The following is a 25,709-nucleotide window of genomic DNA, read 5'->3' as shown; positions in this document are numbered from 1 at the left end:
CTGAGATCCGGAATGGTAAAGTGATTTATCAAAGTTATATAAACTACCAAGTGATGGAGTTACAACCCAAACTGAGCTTCTTAACTCCAAGGCCAGGTAGGGCTCCTGCAGAGTACCCACCCATGTTCCATTCTAACCATCAAAGCAACCCCACCCTTTGATCACTCTCTTCGTACCTAAAACTATTTTTTGGAGGAAAACCACCCTCCCTTTCTTTTGAGGATTTTCATGTGCTAAGTTTCCATTTCTTCTTAGCACTTTTTTTTTCTCCCAGGAGGTAGCAGAGAGAGTGGAAAGAGCTCTGGATTTGAAGCCAAGTAGGCATGAGTCTTAATTCCAGCTTTGACACATACAAGCCCAGTGACCTTCAAAGAGTTACTTAACATCTCTGAACCTAACTTTCTGGCCCGTAAAATAGAAACAATGTTATCTATCTCACAAGTGGCAGTGAGAATCAAATGAGATAACAGAGATAAGGTTTTAGCACACTACCTGGAACAAAGTAGGAGTTAAACAAATATTGATTGCATCCCCTCCCTCCTCCACCCCAACTTGTTACCCTGTTCTGGAAACATGCGCTACTTCTTTCCCAGAAAGCTGAAATTTAGGCTTTGATTTATGTCTCTACTTACTCATCTTACTGTAAAATAGGATGGCTGGCATTTCAACTCTTGAAGGTTTATCGTTTATAGCTGATACTTCCATAATCTTTTGTTGGTTATTTGAGATAAGTTTGGAACATATAACTTGTATATATGTGTGTACAAACAAATTTGTTTCTAAATAATTTTAAGACAAGTTATTACTCAGAAATGATTTCCATTTCAGGAAATCTGGATAAATCATTCTTCTTAATCTCATCTAGAACCCAAAGGGCCTTATTTGGATGGTGAGCTAACATTAAGTTACTTTGGTCTGAATTATACTGCAGCAATTCGGGTCTATGATCTCTTACCAAGTTCAGATCTTACAGCCTCAGCAGATTCCAAATACATTTTCTAATAAAGGATGCATCTACTAGCAGCCAATTTCCCATGGGCTGTCTTTAGACAGTAATGTGCTTTAGTTCTTGTACCTGGATCTTTCCCTGTTGTCACATTCTCCTCACTGAGGAGCTTCAAACAATGTGACAAAAAGAAAGATAAATTGATTGGGCATGGGAGAAAACTGGGCTAGTCCTGAGAGTGGGAATATAGGATTTTGATAAAAATGGACTTGGTATACAAAAAAATAAGCTAGGCCATAGAATTTGACTGGAGAGAGGGTGGGGAAAACTTTAAAATGTTTTCTTTACACATTTTGGAATTTTTTTACTGGTTGCAGTAAACACTTTTATATATTTTTATTATGAAATTGTCTAAGCATACTTAAAACTAGAAAATATTATGAAACCCCCTTTGCCCATCCCCCAGCTTCAAAAGCCATCAACATTGTTTTATACTTGTTTGATTTATTCCCTCCCTTTTTTACTGGAATATTTTAAAGCAAATCCAAGACATTATGTTATTTGACTCCTAATACTTCAGTTTGCATCTCAAAAACAAAAGGATTATTGCATAAACACAATGATTAAAATAATTCCTTAATATCATTCATCTAAAACTCTTGTTCCATACTTAAGTTTCCAGATTATGTAAAAAATGTACTTTTACATTTAATTTGTTTGAATTGGATACCCTATGAAGAGGAATTTAATATTGATTTTTCAAAGGCCATGTATATTTCTAATGAATAATTAATTACTGTTATTTCATAGTGAATAAAAATTAGAAGACCCCCATCGGTTCTATGCACACCTTCCACCCTAATTACTGATGCTTAAAATTCTACCTTCAGGAAAGTATGTCTTTTATGAAAATGCAGATTTCTGTTGAATGGTTTTTATTCTTTAATGCAGCATTGTGAATTTCAGTGTCTCAGAAAACAAGTTTTGAAGAGAAGTAAAGGTCATCACTGGGTAGAACAGAGAGAGTGAGAAACTCAAGGGATGCAGGGTTGGCAGGAATTGTGGAGGGAACTACTTAAGTCCAACATGGGGACATTTAGCTGCTTAATCTAAACTGCTTCTGATTTCTCTGATCTCTTTCTGTATTGAGGCATCCCAAGTCCCAAAGACTCAACAGTCTTATTTGTAACAGGGGTACGAGGCCCACTGGATGACATCCACTGGTTTTGTCAGCCTTTACCCTAACTCAGTGGGAGCTCCTGCTTTCAACTACTTCCTGGCATCCAAGAATTTTTCTTAGAGAGATGACTGAAAAGGCTGAATTCAGTAGCATTTTGTAACAGCATAGTAAAGGAAAACAACAAAGCCCCATCTGCTCCCTTGTATACTTCTGGTGGGAGTATAACTTGCCTTGGAAATAGAGTCGTTGACAATATGTATCAATAACTTTAACAATGTATCTTTGCTTTAAACTGTCAATTTCACTAAATATATATCAAATAATATAATCTTTAAAAGAAACAAATAATCTTTAAAAGAAAACAGAAATGATAAGAAAAAGATACAGTTATAGTGAGAAACTGACAGAGCAAGTAAAAAAAAGTAAAGGTATAAAAGATTTGAAAAAAAATCAATAAATCAATGTAAAAGTTACATTTAGAACTTTGTATCCTACAGAAAATATACATTCTTATATTCATGAAATATTCACAATTGGTCACTTACTCAGCCAAAAAGTACAACATAATACGGATACATACAAAAAAGTAAAGAGTTTATAGCCTACCATCTCTGATCATTATCCTATAAAATAAAAATAAAACAAAAAAATGAACTGCCAAATCCTTATCCACTTGGAAATTAAGAAACATACTCCAAACAACCTTGGAATCAAAGAGAAAATCAAAATTGAAACAGTTAATTTTATAGAAAATAATGAAAGGGCACACACTTAATACCAAAATCTATGTGATACAGTTAAAGCCCTACTCAGGAAAATGTACAAAAATTGAAAATAAATGAATTAATCATTCAACTTAAGAAACTCGAAAAGCACAATAAAATAAACTAAAAGTAATTAGGAAGAGGGAATTCATTTTTAAATAGCTGAAATTAATGAAATCAGAATGAAACTACCATACGAAGGATAATTAAAATCAAAAGCTGGTTCTTTGAAAATCCTGATTAAGAAAAAAGAGAGAAAGCAAAATAAACAAACAAAAAAATACAATACTAACAATGGAAAAGGAAATACACTCATAGATACAGACAATAAGGTGTTGGTAAACATTTAACAGTTGGCTCTCAAAAAAAAAAAAAAAAAAGCCAATTTACAGTGCTTGCTGATTGCCATGGAGTAAAAACTCTCACTATGGTAGATTTTAAGCTACCAATGTGCAGTCACTACACCCAAAAATGGGGGGGGGGGGGAAATGCACACAATCGGCAAGCCAGCACCAGCACAACACTGTATAGATATTAAAGTAATTATAATGGAATGTTATATGCAACTTATGGCGCATGGTTGAAAAATGTATTAAATACTGCCTAATTTCACCCAAAAAGAAGTAGCAAAACCTCAAGAGACCAATAACTTTAGAACAGGTTGGAAGGGTGATTAAAGATCTGTAATTTTTTTTTTAAAGGCTCCAGGTCCATATGGTTTTAGAGCTGAGCCCCATAAACTTTTGAAGAACAGATCATTCCCATGCTATTTAAACTACTGGACACAAAAATACGGCGAGATAGGAAAAACAAGCCCTACTGGTGCACAGTCAACCCAGGATTATATAATCAAAGTTTTACTGCATATAACCAAACGTCTAAAAGAGACTCAAATGCACATCACAAAGAAACAATGAAGTTTTGCAATGATGAATATGCTAATTACCCTGAATAAATCAACACACTTTGTATACATGTATTGAAATAAACTCTGTACCCCATAAATATGTATAATTAATGTTTCAATAGAAAATTTTTAAAAATAAACTACTGAAAGCCACAGAGAAAGATCAAAAGATACCAAATGCATTTAGTGACTCTAGTATAATACCACAATACCAAAGACCTGAAAAAGATATCAGAAATAATAAGACTATAGATTAATTTTACTTCTGAATATATACAGAAAAATTCTAAATGAAATAGAAAATTAAATCCATCAGGGCAACAAAGGAATAAATACCATAAACAAATAGGGTTTATTCCAAAAGTAAAAGAATGATCCAACATTAGAAAATATATCAACATTATATTAGAACATTGTATAAGAATGCATTATACATTCTATAAGATTATGTTAGTACATTCTATAAGAGTTTTAAGCAAAATTCAGCAGCCATTCCAAATGAAAACTCGAAATATAATACAACTTTTAAGAATGATAAGAACAATTAGCATACATCATACTAAATGGTGAAATGCTACGGCCCTTTCCAGTAAGATCATGAACAAGGCAAGAATGTCTGATATCACTAGTGTTTTTAATGGTTTAGCTGAGGCAAAAGAAAATGAGAAAATGAGATAATTGGCATAAATATTGGTAGAGAAGATATAAGTACTTCAGATTAACCCAAGAGATGTTAGGGTTTTTTTAATCTAAAATTATCAATACTGTAAGATTATTATATACAAGAAAATACATAAAATCAAAGGGTTTTTTCCATATGCTTTTTAAAAATGGAAATAGAAAAGTAACTGATCCACAACAGGGACAAGAATACAAAATATCTAGGAATCAACTTAACAAAAAGGTACTGTACCTATTTGAAGAAAATAATAAAATATTAAAAAGAAGGTCTGATATACTATGATTCTGGATGGAAGACCCAACAACATAAAAATGTATTTCTTCCCAAAATTAATATATAACTGCAATATAATGGATAATCACAGCCCAAATTGATTATATTTTGTTCCTGGATAAAATTATTTTAAAGTTTTTATGGAGACACAAATATCTAAGAATAGCAAGAAAATTATGAAAAAGAAATATGAGGTATCACCAAATCTTAAAACTTACCATAAAGCCACTATAATTAAAATAGTAAAGTATTGGCATAAGAATAGAAAATTAAATAGAGGGAACAAAATAGAGTCTAGAATAGATCCAAGTGCATATGGAAACCCAATATATGGCAAAGGTATCCATTCAACAGGAAAAGGACTGTTCTTTTAATAAATGGTCTTGGCATAAGAAGAAAACAAAACTACATATCCTAAAATAAATTCAAGGTCTATTAAAGACTTAAAATATAAAAAATATAATCACTGAAAATGTGAAAAGAAAGTTTAAGGACGGGGAGACTTTCTTCTATAAGCCAGACAGAAAAGCCATACAGAAAATAAAGGTAAAATACAAAAGAAAATAAATAAAGACAAAAAACAAAAGGTTAATATCACTAACATAATATATATTTCACTCTTCTCACCTAATCAGCTTCCTCTCCCTGGGAAATTCCATTTATTCTCATGGTTTTCATTGTGACCTATATGCTGATCACACAAGTATAGATTGATTCCTCTTTCAATTGGTGGTGTCTAGCTTCAAGCAGGCTCTCAAAGTTTCTCACTAATCTATGATTCTCTTCACAGCTCTTTCCATGTCTCCACAGTAGCTAATTCAAATCACTACAGTCCTCAAATCTCTAATCCTACCACCTCCCTTCTCACTCATAGTAAAATCATAGTAAATTATTTTACTTCCTTCTTTGCAGAGAAAATAGAACTGATCCCAAAGAATTCCCTCAAATCCTCACAACAAGCCAATAAACTAAAGTAATTACATCCTCAACTATCGTTCCCTCCTTCTCTCCTATCACAAAGAAGTGGTATCTCTCTTCTAGTGAGTTTATCCTTCTACCTGTGCTCTGCACTCTATCCTTTCCTGCCCTCTTTGGTCCTCACTTGATCAGTTTTCCCCTCTGTATTAGGTCATTTCTGTTGCTTATAACAAAATAAGTAACTGGGTGATTTATAAAGAAAGTGAAATTTAGTGCTTACAGTTTCACAGGCTGGGAAGTCCAAAGTCCAGGGAACACATTTGGTGAAGGTCTTGGTGGTGGCTTTACAGAAATGCAGGGGTCTCACATGGCAGAAAATGGCAGAGCAGAGAGAGACTAACTTCCTCATTCACTCTCTTTTTAAAGCCCTCAAAACCACACCTTTGACCACCATTATTAATCCATTCACTAGGTATCATCCTCAGAATCTAATCACCTCTTCAAGGCCCCACCTTTCAATTGCCATAATAGAATTTCCCACCCTCTTGACAGTCACAGTGGGGTTCAAGCTACTAATACATAAAATTTAAGGGACACAATCCATATCACTCTCCTTCTTCTGCATTCAACCTCTCCCTGCCAACTGGCTTCTTCCCATTGGCATTTAAAGATATTTAAGTCTCTCATATCATAAAAAAAAAAAAAAAAAAATCATCCATTACTTATTCTGGAAATACTTTCTGTTTTCCATCTGATCACTCCAACTCCTCTGCCTGTACATTAAATGCTAGAGAACTCTAGCACACTCAGTCTTAGGTGATCTCATCCATTTCTAAGGCCTCTTTTACCATCTACATGCCAGTGCCTTGCTAATCTTTTTATTTTTTATTTTTAAGAGCTTTATTGAGATATAATTTACATGACATAAAATTCACCCATTTTAAGTGGACAATTCCATGATTTTTGGTAAATTTACAGAATTGTGCAACCATTACCACAATCCAGTTTTAGAACAATTCCAGCACCTCAAAAAGATCCTTATTTGCTTCACTTATATTTATCTCCACCCTAAATCTCTCTCTTGAAATTTAGACCCATATATCTAACTGCTTACTGGACATTTTCATTTTCATAATCACAATCACCACAAACTCAGCATTTCCATAACTACTGAACTCATTCATCTCCTTCCCACACCTTTTTCCATTAAATCTGATTCTTCTCTAATGTTCACAAAATGAATGAATGGCACCACTGGCTCCTCAGAAACCCTGTAATCATTCTTAACAGAATTCTCTTTCTCATCTACTGCATCCAATTAATCTTCATCTCCCATATATTTTAGCTCCTAAATGTAATTCAAATCTATCACTTTTTATCTTTCCTTATAATTACTTCACTAGATATGTCCATCAAAATATCTTCCTTCAATCAATCCATCCATCCATCCAACAAATATATATTGAGTGCCAAGCATCACGCTAAAACAGTCCTAACTGGTCCCTGTGTCTCCGGTCTTTTATCTTCTTGATGTGTTCTTAATCCAGCAGCCAGGCAGCATAATCTTTTTTAAAACACACTACTCCCGTGCTTAAAATTGAATTTCAATAGGCTTCCCTCTGACCTTAGGATAAGTTCCAAACCTCTTAACATAGCTCTTAAGGTCCTGTGTGATCAGATCCCTCCGTGCCTCTCTAGTCTTATCTCTCATCACTCTCCTTGAATAAATCACTTAGCTATCTGAGTTTCCTCATGTAAAAATGGGGATAATACTAGTGCCTATTTCGGAGGTAGTTGAGAGGATTAATGGGATAATATATGTGAAGCACTTAACACAATACCGGGCACATATTAAGTGTTAATAAACATTAGGTATTGATGATGGTGATGATATTGTTAGCCTTCTTCAATCTCCCTCACCTCTGAATGTCTACAGCACTCACAGTATCACACAATTTAGCACTTATTATTTTATTTTGTATTGCTTGATGTCATTTCATACTGTTAGTTCTGTTTCCCCAACTAGATTATAAAGTCCCTGAAGTCAAGGACAGTGACTTACATACCTGCTATATTACCCTATAGCACTTAGCACAAGCTAAACCCACAGGGAAGCTTAATAAATACTTTTTGATAAAGTTGCCCAGAGGGAAAAAGTAACAGAGATTTTACTGACTTTCTATAAGGGTAGTTATTTTTTCAAAAGAGCATAAATAATAAACTCCATTTGCTTTCACCTTCTGGGCTAATGATGTGTCACTGGTTTAGCACGGGGCTTGGCAGTACTTACTGTAGATCAGTGGTTTTTTCAGATGGTTTGCTGCCAATATCCTGTTTTTGACAGAAATGGAATGTGAAAGCATGAAGGTGTTTAATTCTACTCTCTGGCATTCAGACAATATGCAATTTGCCTACTCATCTGTGATATCAGATTTTTACTTCTTAAAATATAAATGTTCTCTCTGAACTTCTAATATAATACAAATTCCATTTCATTCGAAAGCCAGTGGAATCGTCCTGAAATGGTTTGGATTTCTTGGGTGATGACTGGGTGGCAATTGGAATCCCAGAATAACCCCAGGGGACTAGAAGATTCAGAGCTCTTCAGATGCTAGAACATCCCACAAATCTGTGAAGGATTTCATTGTATGTGTACTATAGAGTAAACTGGCATTTCGTGATTGTTTCCTCTTTCTTTTTCAGTACCTTCTCTCCATCTACTGTTGTTATCCTTCCCTGCCTAGTCCTCTCACTGTCTTCTCTAATCCTCCTTATTTCCTGGGCTTGACCCTGCAACTGAGATTTTTCTAATAAGATATCTTTGGGTATTCATACACTTCCTGTTCTGTGCCAGTGTACGATTACCCATATATAGGTTGGGGTGGACAAGCTAAGGGGGGGCACTGTGTAGTTCTACCAGTACAATGTAATTTTTTAGCTAAGGTTTTATTGGTTTAGAAATTATTCCAAAGCCAGTGATTGTTTTGTGCCTTTGATGCTACCAAAGAGAAGCTGGAACAGACTTGGGATACAGAGGAGAAATGGAGGAAAGCCTGCTCTCAACAGAAGAGACAATGTTTCCAATCAGAGGGAAAAAAAAGGCAACATCCTCCAGTTGTGTCCCACTTTCCTCCCTTTTTTGGGAAAACACAAAAAGATTGAAAAGAACCCCTTGAAGAGAAAAAAAAAAAAAACAGAAGTCAAAGCAGTCCTCACCGCCCAGTTTAAGCATAATTCTTTCACTGGACATATATTCTTCTTTCCATGTATATCCTCTTTACACATACCACCCCCTGCCCCCATACACACACACATGAGATGAGCACCCAGGCAAAGGCAGCCATCTATGAATAGACAGATGCATAGCACGTGCAAGGGCATTAAGATGCATGCTCTAGAGAGATTCTCAACACAAAGCCATGCTCAAATACTGCTCTAGTATCATCCAGCGCCATTCCCACGTGGACGCTCACATAACACTTTCATAACACATCAAGACTGGTTATCTTTCCTTATGAGACCATAAGCACAATAATCAGCAACTTGCAAAACAATGCTCACAGAGCCATTGATTGATGAATCTTGTTAGTTTGCCCTTCACTTTTAATACAGCATAGTGGTTAGGAGAACAGACTTTACAGTCAAACTGGATGCAAACCCTCACTCTGTCACTTACTCCCTGTGTGACTTCGTACAAACTGGTTACCCACTCTGTGCCTCAGTTTCTTCATCTGTAAAATGAGAATAGGAATACTACATACTCCATCAGGTTATTGTGCAGATTAAATGAGCTAACGCACTTGAAGCTCTTAGGAGTACTCAGTTCCTCGAACCACCTGAGACAGGGTAAAATTGGATTCAAGATCTGATTTAGGTGAGAGGAGAGGCAGCAGGAATGGACTGAGGTGTGGGATTCTGTTCCTGTCCTGAGGTAGTAAATAGTTGATTTACTGGGAGTATGTGCATTTCTCAATAAACATTTCATGAAAGGATATATCTCTGCCATTATTAGTAACAACACATTCACTCTTTTTCTGAAGAAATCTATATGTTTTCAGTCATTGTGATATTATCTTTAGTATTTATAGTCTGTTTTAAATGTGGTGACATTAAGTATACTTTTGAGAGTGAATCTTTACTGCCAAACTCTTTGTACCTGTTAAAAACCTGTGTCTCATCAAGACAACTTCTACCCTGTAACACGGTCATGCACAGCCCTAGAAGGAGGATCCAGCCAGCCAATCTCAGCAAGGAAGTGCAGGTCCCACAGTAAGCTGACTATATGACTAGGGACAATGCTGATACCTGGAGCTGCCCACCCTATTTTCACCCCTCACATGGCACAAAAATAATCTGAGCAATAAGTGCTTGATTGTAAGCATTACTGCTTCCTTCTGCCAGCTCTACAGTAGTTCTCCCTCTCCTCCCTACCACATGAAGGGCTGTTAAGATACAGAGAGCTTCTCTGGGCTATCAAAACTAGGCCAATGGCAGGTGTACACAAGAGGCTTACCATGTATTTAGGAATGCCAATCCCCCAAATAGACCACCTATTCTTCTAGAGCTAGAGCTATTTAGTGAAGGAAAACAGTGGGCATTCTAGAACTGTCTCCTTCCTATATTGGACCCAAATGAATCAGTGGCAAGTAAACAACTTCTCCACTAGGCTGCATAATGTGGTGGAAAGAACACGGACTTCAGAGTTGGAGAGATGTAGGAATGATTCCCAACTTAGTCTAGGTGTGACCTAGAGTATCTAATTTCTCTAACCCTCAGATTCCTCATTTGCAAGACGGGAATGTCACTAACAATACCACAAGGTGGTCATAAAGACTAAGAGATATTAGAAACAAGAACACCTTTAGCACAGTGCCCAGCACAAATTATCTGAATATGATTCTCTCCCCCTCCCAATCCTGCTTACCACAGCACACAGCTGGACTCCTCTAGAAAGGCGGAGACAGAAAGAACATAAGGGCTGTGTGAGCTTTCTGTTGTGGTGATGGTTGTTTTAGTTTTCGGTTTTGGAATTCGTTTGCTTTTGGTTGGGTTGATGGCAGGAGAGATTGGAGGCAGGAGTGGAACTGGAAACATTTAAAGGTACAGGATAGGTTTGATAGGGCTTTAGCTGAATTATTAGGATTCCGTTAACTTTCCAAGAGCACAATGGAAATAGAGAACTTGGGCAGACTGTGGAAAGAGTGGAGCAAGCAGAAGGGGCCAAAATTAGGCAAGTGTTCTGGTCATTTAGTGAGTAACCTGGAATTTGAACACTGAGAAGCCGGAATTAGAGGAGGAAAGCAGCAGATGGGAAATGGGGCTATAAGATCAGCTTCACTGAGCCAAAGGAAAGTGCAACAAATGGAACAAGAGTGCATGCCTGTATGAACCATTTTGGCTATGAAGACATGACCATACCTGAAAGCTTACCTTCCCTATATATAGATGTAGGGGTGGAGGGGAAGGAAAACAATATTGATCCTAATTCGTTTTACCCTTAAACCCTGTCATGTGTCCATATCCTCCAAATATTTCAACTGCAACATTTAATGCCTTCAAAAATGTTATTTTTGAATAAACAAAGAATTGCCACAAAATATTTTTGAAAAAGGACTGAAACATTAAATGTCTGAAAAATTATAAAGTGTTTTCTTTTCTAGTACTAAAATAGGCTATATTGCACAGTTGATTTAGGTTTTTCATCTATATTAAATGTCAATTGCTATATATATAATAAGATTGAATGTAATATGCTGAATTAATCATTGTAGTAGTATAAATGAATAGACTTACTAGGTCACTGCACTTATTTTCCATTGTTGATGAAAACCATTTTCTCCACCTATGATTTCACAGTGATTTCAAAATAGGTATTGCATTCTCAGAAGGCACTGGAAGCCCAAATCCTTCTCAGCAGCTATTTTCTGCTCTCCTTGCTCTTCCTTCTATCACAAAAATATTCACAGAATATTTTGGCTAATAGACACTTAAAAATCCCAGAGAACTCTTTCTCTTTTAAAAACCACTACAGTTGAAAGCATGTGTACCTTCCTAAAACTTTTCTTTTGCCTTTGCTTAGAGGCAGTAATCAAGAGGAATTTGTGCAGGATAATAAGCAAGTCACTTAAGTATCCCGTAGATGTTCTTGCAGAAGGGCAGTGAACTTTTCCTTACTAAATAAAATTTGTTTAAATTAGCAACACAAAACAAGCAGTTTATTGAGCATAAAAACCCCTTTTAGTGTATCATCTTTGCAGAGTTACTGGTGGATTATTAACTAGAGTCATACAGCTGAGGTTCCCAACATTTTTGGTACTTCAATTTCATTACCAAAGAAATTTCTTCCTCAGAGATAGTGATAAGTACCTCTGGAAGTCCTGAGGTCAGGGCTAGGAATCTCTGACAAAAGTTGTGATGCCCAGTAGTACTACTACTAGTTAGTACTACTACTACTAACAACAACTGCTCCTACTATTACTTCTCCTCCTCTCCCTCCTCCTCCTCCTCCTGCTACTACCACTACCATTTATCAAGCTTCAACTATATGCCAGGCACAGGAGCAGATGTTTACATGTATTACCTTTCCTTTCAAGGTATTATTAGTCTAAGTTTTATAGATGAAACAGAGGTTCAGAGAGGTTAACTGTTCAAGGTTACACTGCTAGCATGACTCCTGTCTGTCCAACTCCAAAGCTACCACAGCACACTGCATTCCAGAACCTATATACCATTTCTAGAAGGAGCAAGTTGTAGAAACTGAGGCTTTGGTGCTGGACAAGGGGGCCCTGGGTCGGAGAAGTGGGTGGACACCAAGTCAGGTGTGGTTGGAGGCAGTGGATCTAGTGATTCCTATTGCTAGCTACCCAGTAATAGAATAATAAACCACTAGAGCATTATACATGTGTTTGTGAGTCTGATTGTACTGCACTTCAAAAAAATAACTACACCCTATGTTTATCTTCAGCTTGATGATCAAACTTCTCACAGACTACATTTCCTAATAACTTACTTTCTCCCTGACCTCTCTGAACCCATCTTTCATCCTCACCTTTGCACAGAAACTTCTTCCTCAAAGGTCACTAATGATATCTTCTTCTATGATGTTTCTGCTCCAATGGACTCTATCAAATCTTCCACAACTTGAAGGCCTCTCTTCCTTTGATATTGTGGTCCTCTGTTTTGTTGGTTTTCTTCCTCCCTTGACTGCTCTTTCCATTTTTCCTTTGCTCCTCTCCAGAATTCACATCCCTATCTCATACCCCTTACTCACAAGTCATCCTCATGAGGGGTCCAGGAACCACCAGTGATGTGCAAGAGACATCCAAGTGGAGTGTCCCTTAGCCTTGCAAAAAGAAGAGTAACGGAGTGGTTAGGGGCACAGGGTCTGGAGCTAAAGTGTCTGGGTTCAAATCCCCACTCTGTTACCTACTAGTGGCGTGACCTTGGCAAATCACTTAAATCTTCCTGTATGTCCATTTCTTTATCTGTAAAGCAGGAATAATAACAGTGTCTATATCATAGAGTGGTTGTGAGGATTAAACAAATTAACACATAAAAAGTGCTTACCTGGAACAGAGGAAATCCTTAGTAAGTGTTACTTATTATTGTAGTCTTTATGATAGTAATGTCTAAAACTTTGATTCTTTCCACAAATGAGTAATTTACTTCTGATATTTAATTTTTAAAATGCACACCATTCCTCAGTAACCTGATCAAAAGCACCACAATCTTTCTATTTATTATTGGAAGGTCGGTTTGTTGTTGTATTCTGAGTGACAATTGGATTGGAGTTCTGTCCCAGGCCCTCTTCTCCTACACATTCTCCATGGCTTTCAGTGCTACTTAGATGCTGATAACTTCCAAGTCTATCCTTTTCCAAACCTCTCTCCTAACCTCCAGATCCCGTGAGCCAGCTACCTAGTAGGCATTTCCTCCATGACTCCCTGACCCACAGCACAATGAACCTCGCATGTCTAAAAAGAACTCCTTCTGTATGTCCTAACCTAGTTAAAGGCAGCAGATCCATTCAGTCACCCAAGCCAGAAAACTGTGGATCATCCTAGTATTCTCTCACCCTTTCACCAATTGTATCTACCTGATCACCAAGTAATATTGGTTGTACCTCCTAGAAATATTTTGAATTTATCACTTCCTCCCTAATCCTACTGCTACTGCCTCACATTGGACTTTCACTTCTCTCTGGATCAGTAAAAGTCTAACTGGTCTCTTTGCCTTCACTTTTGACAACTGACTCTTCCTCCATCCTCCATACTATAGCCATAGCAATCGTTCTTAAATGCAGATTTTATCCAGTTAATTACCTGCTTAAAATCCTTCCATGGCTCCCCAGTATCCTCAGGATAAAACTCCAAATACCTATAATGGCATACAACGCCCTTCATTATTGTGCCTGAGCTACTTATCCAGACTTACCTCTTGCAATAATTCTCACATGTTACTTTCTGGTGGTTCACTGAACACATTATGCCGATCACCCTTCTGTGTTCTCGCATGTGGTCATCTTCACATGCTTATCTCATTTTTGTTGGCAATATTTTACTCTTATGTCAAGATAACTTGATTTTTATTTCCACTCTGCAGCCTTTCCTAAGTCCCTCAGGCAGACGTGTGTTTTTCTTCCCCTGTAGGAGCTTGCCATCCTGCCTTTACCTTTGTTACAATAGTTACCACATTCACATTCTATTTGCCATTTTACCTGTCAGGCTCTCAATCAATCTGTGCATTCCTTGAGGGTGGGAACCATTTCCTATTCATCTCTATACACCCAGTGCTTAGGGTACTATTTTGCCCATACGATTTGTTCATTTCCACCTCCACTAATACCTCTGCTCTCTGAAGAGGGAGTAATTTATTTTCCTCCTTCAGCATTGGCTAAAATGTATTTTCTCCATTAAGTGTTCCCTGAATGTACTCACTTCACTCTGATCACTCCTTCATTTTACTATGTCCTCAGTGCTTGTAGAGGACTCCTCCAACCAACATAGTTGTGCTTTAATGGTTTAGATTCCATACCTTCATCTAGTTCAACCTAAAATATTTAAGGATCATCTGCTGAAATCATCCATAGCAGTGTTTTTTAAAGAATTAATTTATTTTAAGGGACCTATTTTTTGTGCTTGGAGAAGCAATCAGACATCTTATTACATAGACTCCAAGATTCTTGCCCTTCCCAAACCAAATACCCTTCCAGTGAGTAATAAAAGAAGAAACAGGAGAACACCAAGCCACCTAAAGTTTGTTTTTTGTTTTTGTTTTTTATGGTTTAACAATTTATCATAATATGGGAGGAAAAGATTTATTTATTTTATTATTTTTTTAAAGAAAATGTAATTTTATTAATATTATTTTTTACATTCTAGGATGTTCTTGCAGAGCAGTTGGGAAGGAGGCAGAGAGGGGAAAGGGGAAGGAAATGGGATGGAAGAAGGAGGAAGGAGGAGGGGCAGGACTGAGGTCTGTGGCACCCCCCTCATTCCTACACGGGAGACGGGGTGGGGGGGGGGCTTCCAGCAGTCACCTAAAGTTTGCACTCTAAAGAGAAAGACTTTCAAATGTGATTGCAGCTAAGACCTAATGGTAAGACAGAAAGATGAAATTTCCCATATTAAAGGAAGCCTCTCTCCCTCTTTTCCAACTCATCTCCTTTCTCTTTCTTCGTTCTCCAGTGCTATAGAGCAGTGCCACCCAGCTCCTTAAAAGGCTTGAGAAGAGCCAGAAAGAAGTTAACCTTCCCACAGAATTTCTGGGATGGATTAACCCATTGTATTGCAGCAGTTCCGATGAGGAGAAAAAGAAGGTGGCACACAAAATATCCAGGAGAGTGCTTTTTAGGGCTCAGTGCCCTAAAAGCTAAGAACAAGAGTAAATAAGTAAAACTGGAAGGGCCACCCTACATTCATTTGTACTCTCTGTATTGCATGCTGTTTTATAAAGACTCTTTGCTCTCACTAGATATTGTGCTTCTCCTAACTAGACTAAAAGTTCATCGAGGTAGGTCATCAAACACATGTATTTCTTTTGCAGCCCCCAAATTGCCCACCATACTAAGTACACAGTGTGTGCTCAAGAAATATTGCTAACTAACTGATTGTTAAGTATTTAACTATTTTTTCACCTCACTATTTTTCAGGAATGCTTATTATTCACAAAGCCATGGAGTCTTGGAAGACAAGAGGAAGTATCCATCTGTTGGTATACATTTTCCCTTGGCTATGCATTATACAGAGACTTCCTCTGGAAATGTAAACAAAGGATGCCTGATGAGCCCGGACAAAGAACTATATATAGAGATCAAGTGGCCAGAGTCGCAAGGTCAAAGCATGCCCTTCCTTATCCTGAATAAAGGGAGTCTTGGGGCTACCTCTACCTTCTTCCTGTCCTCTCCAGTCCTGACAGAAAATATTTTCTAAGTGCCTATTTACTGAATTCTGAAACCTGGGCAACAACTACAACAAGCTACATTACCATAGAATTCAGCTAATGAATCTGTGGTGATCTTAATCTCTGTTTCTGTAATAATAGGAAGACTGCAGCTTTGTTTACTTTCTGAGGAGAATAGAGAACAGGGAGAAAAGACCAGGAGAGGGAAGCAGTATTTATGGCCCCTTATGAAAAGTCAATCTGTGACAAAAACATTTGCAGACAATAAGGAAGGGAAACAGGTTTGGCAGGAAAATAGCCTATTCCAGTTTTCTCAGAAGTGCCTTAGCTGCTACCCACCCCCACCCGATGTGAATTGCCTGGTTTACACTGCGAATACAGTCATTCCCTCTAGACAAATCTGGATTTGACAAAATGAAAAACATTCCAAATCACTCTTCAGTGTCTGTCTCTCACAACTAACAGTATCCTACTATTTATTTCATTTTATAAAGTATTTATAAGCATTTATGAAGTCTCAAGTCCCTTCTTTAACTGCATTTCTAATCCTGGGGCTTGTCCTGAAGACTTTTGGACACACAAGCTCTGTGTTGAATGAGTATAATAAGTAGCCTGGATTCACCCTATTATTAAGGGGAACTTAAGGGCACATCCCTAACCTTTCAGAAGCGATGATGTCATAGAAGACAATCACGGTCTTCCATAAACCATTCTCTAGGGCCACTGTCAAAGACAGAATCCTAAACTGAATAGACTATGGAGTTAACTCCCAAAATACACTTTCGCTCTCAACAGTATCTCACTAGTCTTCCCCAGTTCCATTGTCTGTACTTCCTGCACATGCGTATCCACATCAGGGTGAATTTTTGTAGCGTGTATGCCCTCAGAGGGTGGATTCTGTGTCTGTGCTAATTTCTTTGTACCTGGTACAATGTCATGCATAAAGAGGTATTAGTAAAAGTTGACCTTTTGTGTATCCAGAGCAGACAGTGGCCTACATAATGGGATTTAACAAGCATCTTACCTAAGGGGGCTTCTTGAACCCCTACTTTGCTGGTTTGTCATGGGACTATTTTTCCCACTTACTTTACTTACATGTGGTAGCATTTGTGTCACCTCCTTAAGGCTCAGGCAGGGATACTAACTTCAGAAAGACACTGCTAAAAGGCCAGAGTGAGTCCTCCCCTATTAACACAATAGTGGATTGTTTTATGAGACTAGCTCCTAGCCACTTGAAAAGAGTAGGGCCCTGAATATAAAGGTTTGATTGGCGGGATAGGCTGGGAAATGTTGGAACAGGGCTATGTTTGGGTGAGGCTGGTCAGGGTGATAAGCTTCCCAGGGGTGGGGAGATGGAATGTTACAGAAGTCCTAAAGTGAATGAGCAATGAAAAGAAACTGCTTACTTTGCTATTTTGACTACAACTTGCTCTGTACTTAGTAGTCTTTTTGATGAGAATGAGGAAGGTGATTATTATAATTTCTAACCATGTTTTATTCTCTATTAGCTTTTACTCCACCTTCAATCATGCAAATTCTAAACCAAGGGATCCCTTATCTTATCTCCTGCTTACAATACCCCCTTGTCCTTTCACCAGTGTGAATTTCTTACACTGTAGTCTAACAGCATAAATCGGAAGCTTTGATAGTGAAATATAGAGGGATTCTGATCAACTGAAAACCACTCTAAAATACTTTCTATTTTGTTTCTGCCCTTTTGGAAAGGATGAGACAGTAGAGAGAAAGAACAGAGTAAAGAAAGTGAGCATTCACAGAATCGTGACCTATGAAATTTGAAAAAAACGACAAAGGTTATATAGTTAGTTCAGCTCATCATTTTATACGTAAGTGCACTGAAGCTGAAAGGCTAAAGGACTTCCTTATGTTCATACTACTAGTTAATGGAAGAGCCAAATCTATAACCCAGTTTTCCAACTCACATTCCAGCGTTCTTTCTTTTCATTCCTTATGCTTCTTCCCAAATCCCCCACCCCATTCTACAATCTCACACCTGAGTTCAACCAGTATCCTATGTACCCTACATATAGCACCACTCTTCCACAAATCGAGTGCCCAGCAGGGCTTAAATTTTTATGGTATGCTCATCATACAAGAACACTATAAAACCCAATACATTAAGGAATTCAAATGATTGTGGTGGGGGATGGGGGGGTTACTCGTGTAATAAGAGGATTCTTTGCATTACGAGAAGATTCTCCAGTCTCTTAAATAGGAAACCTCAGGTGGGATATTAAGATATGAGATCTTAATAAAATCATTTTATTGTTTAAAATAAAATAAACTTGAATAATTGCATTTATCTCTGAGATTAAAACTAGACTATCAGGCTCTAAATAGAATTAGAAACATTTTTATCCAACCACTGCCCATTAGGAATCCCATAATATCTTACCTGAACCTGTTTACACTTTAAGCTCTACCATCAACTCATCAACAAAATCAACACAAAACCAAATGCTACAGCTGAAGTTTCATGCTCTTGTGAAAGAGAGAAATAACATCTTTATTTTATTATGTCCACCCAAGAAGAGGTCAACTCCTAAGCTCTGCTCTAAGATTTGATGTAGGTAACAATTGTTTAAAACCTTACATCTGTACAGCACTTTATAATTCACAGACAATTTTAACGTAGATATCATTTGTCAATGACAAGAGTAAGTGGAAAGGTGATGAGTGAGGAGCAGGTAGGGTGCATGGTATAGATAGGACCATGGCAGGGGACAAACGGAAGAGAGACTAGGAGGAGGAGAACCAGTCCTGATAATATCATTACAGAAAACAATATTGCACTGAATGAACTTCACCGTACCCGAAGGACCCAGGATTCCCAACTTCCCTGTGACTCCCTGGTAATTTCCTTAAGGAGTGAGTGATAATGTCCAGTTTGATGAAGAAGTACACATCATATCTGATTCTCATACTACCTGCTGTTTGGAAAAGAGAAGGGATTTGCCCCTTGAACTGTTGTTCCTCCAATCCATCACCACTACTTATCTATTTTTTTTGAACCATAGGTATCTATCACTTTTCTTGGAACAAATATCCTAAAATAATATGACTTCCTAGAACTACCATCCAGTCCTTCACTGCAAATAACTGAGCTACACTCCAACAAAACTGAAGTCCCCCCAGAGGACCACCTGATCCTGGTCCTCTGAAAGAATCGTAAATGTTTCGTTACATACCTCAACCTGCTGGCAGATCTGTATTAGTTTGGCCATTTGATTTTCTAGTTCGCTGTTGCGCTTAACCAAGTTGGTGAGGTTCATCTCCAGAGTTTGCTGTCATCCCAGAGAGTGTGAAGCCAGAGGGAAACAGGGAAGAGGGGAAAAAAGAACAATAAGCTTGAGAACCAATATCATGTGGATATCAGTCAGTTGACAAATATTTCAGATTCACTGAGTACTTGCTGTAGGCCAAGCAATGTTCTAGCTGCTAATTAATGATTCTGTACATTTTCTCCAGACAATCGTTACTGAGAAAAGATGGCATTCATGACTTTGTGGATGTAGAAACTTATTGACATTAAAGCAATCTTATGTTTTCTATAATATTTTTAACTTTTCAAAGTACTTCTCATCGATATCTCATTTTGCTCTCATATTAATCTTATGACACATGAAGAACAGGTATTATTATCTCTTTTACAGATGACTGGACTAAAAAAACTATAATTTATTGAATGATTACTACTTGCCAGACACTATGCCAGGCAATTTTATATGTACCATTTAATAATCATAACAACCCCACAGAGTAGTAGATGCCAGCACTTTACTGATGACAGAACCAAGCTTGAGATGGGGGTAAAGTGTTTTCCACAGTTATATGATTAGTATGTGGTAAAGCTAGGAATGGAACCCAGGTCTGTAGCCCTCACTCATAGTTTTGCCTTAGTATTCCATGATTTTTTCCCTTTTTGTTGATAACATTTTATGTTTAACAGTAGACTCCTTCAGGAAAAAAAGAAAGTATTTTGAGCATGGGATTCATCAAAATCCAGCACTGTATCTCACAGCTTCTCATCTTTGGCACTGAGGCACAGTCCATGGAGATGACAGGCTTCAAAACGCAAAGTCTGACTATGTCAAGAGAGGACGACTATCGCTTACCACACTTACTGGTCCCTAGATTATTTTAGGTACACATGAGGAGCACTTTGCAGATCTCTTGAATATAACATTGTTACAACAGTACTCAGAACTCTAGCACATTTTTAGTTGAGCAGGCTACTCTCTCCCATTCCTTATGTGAAAGATAAAATATTTTATTTTTCTGTTCCTGTGGTTTGTAGTTGTTCAACTTTCAAGTTTTGGAAGGGGCAGGGGAGACATAGGTGTTCCAGGCACAAGAAATAGCATAAGCAAAAGAAAAAAGGAATAAAATGTAGGGCATGCTCTGGAAATAGTAGTTTAGTTTGGCTAGAACAGAGGGTACAAAGAGAGTAGTGGTGGACAAGGCTGTAAATGGAGATTGAGACCCTGTTACAAAAGCCTTGAATGTCTAGGTGAGGAGTTTGTACCTTTTTTTTTTTTTTTTTTTTTTGAGCATTGGGGCTTACCAAAGGCTGTTGAGCAAGGTAATGGCACAATCAGGGCTTAATTTAGATTAACCTAGCAGCAATATGCAGGACAAACTGAAACAGGAAAGCCCGAGGGGCGGGAATACTGGTTGGGAGCAGGCTGCAATATTCAAGGCAGTTGGTAGTGCAAGTCTGGGCCAAGCTAAGAAGATAATCAAGAGAAACATGTTCAAGAAAGGATTTGTCTCTGTCAAATATGCAGACAGTGCAAGAAATATGAGGATTGATAAAAGGCAGCTGGATTTGGTAATTAGAGGTCACAGACAACCTTTTAAAAAAGAAGTTTCAGTAGGTCTTGGAAGCAGGTGCCAAATCGTACAGGGTTAAAGTGTACATCAGTAGTGACAAAGTGGAGGCTGCAAGTCTAGACTCCTCTACAAAAGCCTGGCCATGAGGTCAATATGATAGAGCTGTAATTTTGATGAAAGTGTCTAGCTTAAGTTAGAGAGTGGGAATTGGTAATGGACCCAATCAGTTGATGGTTTTCTCTAGCAGAGTGATCCAAATTCCTAGATCAATGGAAATTCCATGTATCACAAATGACCGCATTGACATTTTAAGTAAACATAATGTAGACTGAAGAACCCAAAGTAGATACAATATTAGAAATCTGTGTTTCCAACTGGAATGTGTTTCCATTCAAACATGGGATTCCATGGGGAGAATGTTTTTAACAAGTACATGCGACCTGCTGCACCACTGGTCATGAAACTGATATCTCATAAATAATTTATAGTGCAGAGCAGGACTAAGATCCCTGCTGTGTGTTCCTCATTTATGGTCCAGAACTGAGACTCACAGCTTCTATAAAGCCACTAAAAACAAAAATTAGGGCTGAACACATAATTTGGGGTCTGGTTAGACTTATAAGCCTTGGGTTACCATCACCAAATTATGGCAAATGTTTAGTTTGCTCTAGCCCCCTGGCAATTTGCAGAATGCCAGCACATTTTAACAACACAGAACTAGAACTGACAAGATGACTTTAATTTCAACCATACTTCATTAATACGAAAATGCTTTGAAAAATAAATCTTTGGCTAATGAAAACACCATCTGTTGATGGCTTTTTGCCACTATTTTCTTACATTATGAGACATAATTTGAGGAAAACACTGAACGTTTACTTACTCACTTCCTATTCATTTACAAGGAATTAAAGCCTCCTCTCAAACTGGAATTGATTCTCAATAATGAACATACGCAAAGGGAAGCAGAGAACTGAAGCAATTTTGCAGTCTTAGAAAGTCACCCTTTCCTTACCATGACTAGCACTGATGAATCATTTAGAACTAAAAATTGGGGGCCATTCTAGTTCTGAATGATTTGATTGATTTGGCCAAGTACTTGTCTATACTCTGGCTGAGTAAACAGAGAGAGAGAGAGAGAGAGAGAGAGAGAGAGAGAGAGAGTGTGTGTGTGTTTAAAATCTCTTTATGTAAAAGTAAACATGCCTCGTCGTTGTTTGGCTTTTAAAAATTGGTTTGTTTTGCTCTTTTCATGTGCAGTCCAGTTAATGACTGGGCCAGGTTCCCTCTTTCCCAGCCCAGTTAGTGCAACTTTCTCAGAATAGTTGAACCGTGACAGCAAGAGAGACAAAGTGGCAGGGGAGATTGGAATGGAGATATCTGCTGGTAGGAAATGGGGACAGGAGGTTGGCAGGAGGAGCAGGATGAAGCTCCCATTTCCTGCTACAGGAGGTTACCTCTGGGCCTTTCTGTGCTTCCCCTTTGTGAAGGTTACAAAAGCCATTTTAGTTTATGAAACTCTTCACTTCCAGATGACTACATCATTCTGGTTCTCACAAAATTGTACATGCATCTAAACAGCACAAAGTGAGGGGAAGATTTGGCAGGTTTGTATAATTGATATTTTTAAATGCCTGAGTTAGCTTAATTGGCAGTCTACACTGATTCCATTTTTACTCGAGTTCTACTTCATTTGTGTTGTATAGACTAGACTTCTTTACTCTGTTACACCGTTTCCAAAGAGGAAAATGTTTCACGATCTGAGAAAGCCAGGCATAGGCTATACTTCTTCCAGACAGCATCCCATTAAAAGAAATGCCTTCTCTAACCCTCTCAAATGATTGCTGGGTTTTTTTGGTTGTTGTTATTGTTTGTTTGTTTTCACATCTCTAGACAGGTTATTTCAGGTAAATTTCTCATTGGCTCTCTCAAGAAATCTTGCCATATGTCAAAACACCAGCTCTTCACTAAAGTGGGAGAGATTACCCTTATGACACAAGCTGGACCATGATCTCCATTTGTCACGCTCCATGAAGGCACATGTATTCACACATATATGAGCACACTTACACACACTGACCTGATACAGGAAGTACTGAAGCCTAGAAAGGGGTGCAGACTTTCTCTTCTACTGAAACAAGTAGTATTGCCATCAAAAGCCTGTATTCTCTCTTGCTTTCTAAAAGGTACAAGGGGAACATTATCTAAACCTAGACAAGATCCTGACTGTTTTGATGTGGAAATTGAACCTTGTGGCGGGGCAGGTGGGAGGGTGAAGAAGGAAAGAAAGGCCAATTCATCCCAAACCTGAGTCTTCCCAAATGGAAGAAGACAGCTCATCTTTAAAAATAATCTAAGCCAGTGACCCCATTGCTATTCTCTGACATGTTCTTTTTTGACATCCTGTCTATACACTGATGTTCCCAGTTCTTCCAAAAGCCAGAAGCCAGAATCTTCACATGCTTTTGGGGTCACATTCTGTCTTCTTTTTTTAACTGCTTGTCTTAAAATACTTACTTTGCTTTTGCTTCAGTCTGTCACTTTAAGTATCAATTACATATGGCCTTTCAACAACAGAACACTCCATCTGGTTCACAAACTGAAGCCCACACCCTTATGCCAGAGTTTATCCTTTCCCCAAACATTTATTTGCTGTTGTATAGACACAGACTACGTCCCAGAATGAGATGCAGGTGATATGCTGGATATATATCACATAGGTCTACTCTACCTGAGGATTGTTAGAGAATAACCAGACCCTCAAGCCAGGTGAAACAGGTTGCCATCCTTCTTTACAGAAGATTCTGCAGCTATCAAGCAAAGTCCCACACCTCCCTGACTTCCCTTATCAGAAATGCTACCCAAACCATCCCACATTCTTTAATTTCACCTCTTTTCAGGTGCACAGCATGATTAAATCTCTAGCTTGAATGGGTAAATTATTATTTCGACCTACTAAAAGAAAACCTGTACTAAAAACCTAAATTCAGTGTTTATTTTGATAACATTCAGAATACTAAGCCAAAGCCAACTCTACTTTCCTGGAGGCCTCAGGATTGTATTCCTCTTGCACTATTTATTCCTCTTCAGTTCCTGCCTCTCATACACATCCTCCTCTTTCTCTTTTATCTGCTCTTCCTTCACATCTAATTTCTAGACCATGAGCATACCCTTACTCAGCTCACTACTGCACGGCTCTACCTCCATGCAGAAAATACTCAAATCTATTTCTCTAAGCCAGATCTGTCAGCCACTGGAAAGGCATGAATTTCAACTATTTCTAAGACACTTGCCCTTTCAATTCTGAGTACTCCGTGCTTTCTCTCCTCCAGATGTCTGAATAAACTTTCCTCTTGACTAGAACACCCTCCCCTGACCCCCACCCCTATCCCTGACAGGGAGTTCACAAACCCACCTAAAGTCTCTTTTGCTGTCCCTCCTGTGTTCTTTCACAGCCCCCTGTGCTTCCACTGTCATAGCACTCACCACACTGTCTTGTAACTGTGTCCTTAATTGTCTGTCTCCCCACACTAAACTGAGAGCTCCATTAGGGCTGGGACTGTGCTGTCTTTATTGTTGTAACCCCAACACCTCTCCTGGTGCCTGGCACCTAATAGGTGTTCAGTAAATGTTTGATGAATGAGTGGATGTTGAATGACCCACAATCACATCAAATTCAAATCTGAAGTCAAAGTATACTGTAAAAACTACTGCCCCTTTCTAATTTCCCCATTTCTGTTCTCAATACCATCATACTTCAAGACATCTCCAATTCAAAAATCCTTTTGTAATTCTTTCTCTTCATCATCTATAACCACTACGGTCATTCACTAAGTTCTGTCAATTATTGACAGACACTCTCTTGTTTGACCCTCCTTCTTCAACAAATTTATTCATGCTTCCATTTTTGAGCTCAATGATGTCCTTTCCCTACCCTGGCTCTGTGCTTCAGAGCATCCTGTGCAAACCTCTGTCATGGCACTTACTGTACTGAATTGGAATTTTCCATTTACTTGTCTGTCTCCCCTACTAAGCTCTTTTCAGGGAAGGGATTGTGCCTTGTTTCCTGTGTCCCCAGCTCCTACCACAATGTCTAAAGTATTCAATAAACAAAGCAAGTGTTCATTAATTGTTTGCTAAATGAATGAATGAATCCATAGCCTAAATCCCTGATGCTAGAGTTTGAGTTACTGTCTGTTCTATCTTCAGGAGAGACAAAGAACAAGGCATTACCTCATTATATCAACCTTTCATGAACTTGAAGGCCATTATCACATTTTCCCCTTTAAACTTCACTTCTTTAAGTTAAGTAATTCTTGTTTCCTTTATCTTTCCTCACCTATATTATATTTCTGTAATATGCTTCTTTGCCCAACAATAACAGACAGGATTTTCATCAACCAAAGAACAATCTCTGAGTCAACGTTTTATATATTTTGTTCTCAAACTAATGATTGTTAGCATTTTTTAGATGTTGATGAGGAGAAGACTTGGCACAAAAGAAATAACAGGAAAACAGAAAGATCAGAGTACAGGTAATAGGATTATCTACTTGATAAACTTACTCTCAAACTGAAGAAACAACAAAAAACATCTTCCAACACTGAGTCCTGTTAATACTAAATGAGTACAGAGCCAGATATATCAATATAAATCTTGGAGGGAAAAGAGCAGGCATTCAAATTAGTCTTAGGACACCGTTTGAATAGAGATGAAATAGAAGACATTTTTACCCACATACACATATGAAACATATATAGATATATACATATTATATGTAATGGGGA

At 37.9% G+C, this 25,709-nt stretch overlaps 1 protein-coding gene across 3 annotated transcripts in view; it reads right to left on the bottom strand.

The window, feature by feature from the left end:
• The window catches only part of MID2 (midline 2), an 81,228-nt gene that overhangs the window by 36,455 nt on the left and 19,064 nt on the right, over positions 1 to 25,709 (bottom strand). For all 3 annotated transcript variants that reach the window (XM_063083318.1, XM_063083316.1, XM_063083317.1), the window contains exon 3: positions 19,278 to 19,373. In XM_063083318.1, coding sequence (XP_062939388.1) covers positions 19,278 to 19,373 — 96 coding nt within the window. The remainder of the gene's footprint in view (positions 1 to 19,277; positions 19,374 to 25,709) is intronic.

The sequence above is a fragment of the Cynocephalus volans genome, chromosome X (assembly GCF_027409185.1).
Source record: "Cynocephalus volans isolate mCynVol1 chromosome X, mCynVol1.pri, whole genome shotgun sequence".
Lineage (NCBI taxonomy): Eukaryota > Metazoa > Chordata > Mammalia > Dermoptera > Cynocephalidae > Cynocephalus > Cynocephalus volans.
The sequence above is the reverse complement of the archived record's forward strand: the minus strand, read 5'-3'. Positions and strand labels throughout refer to the sequence as shown.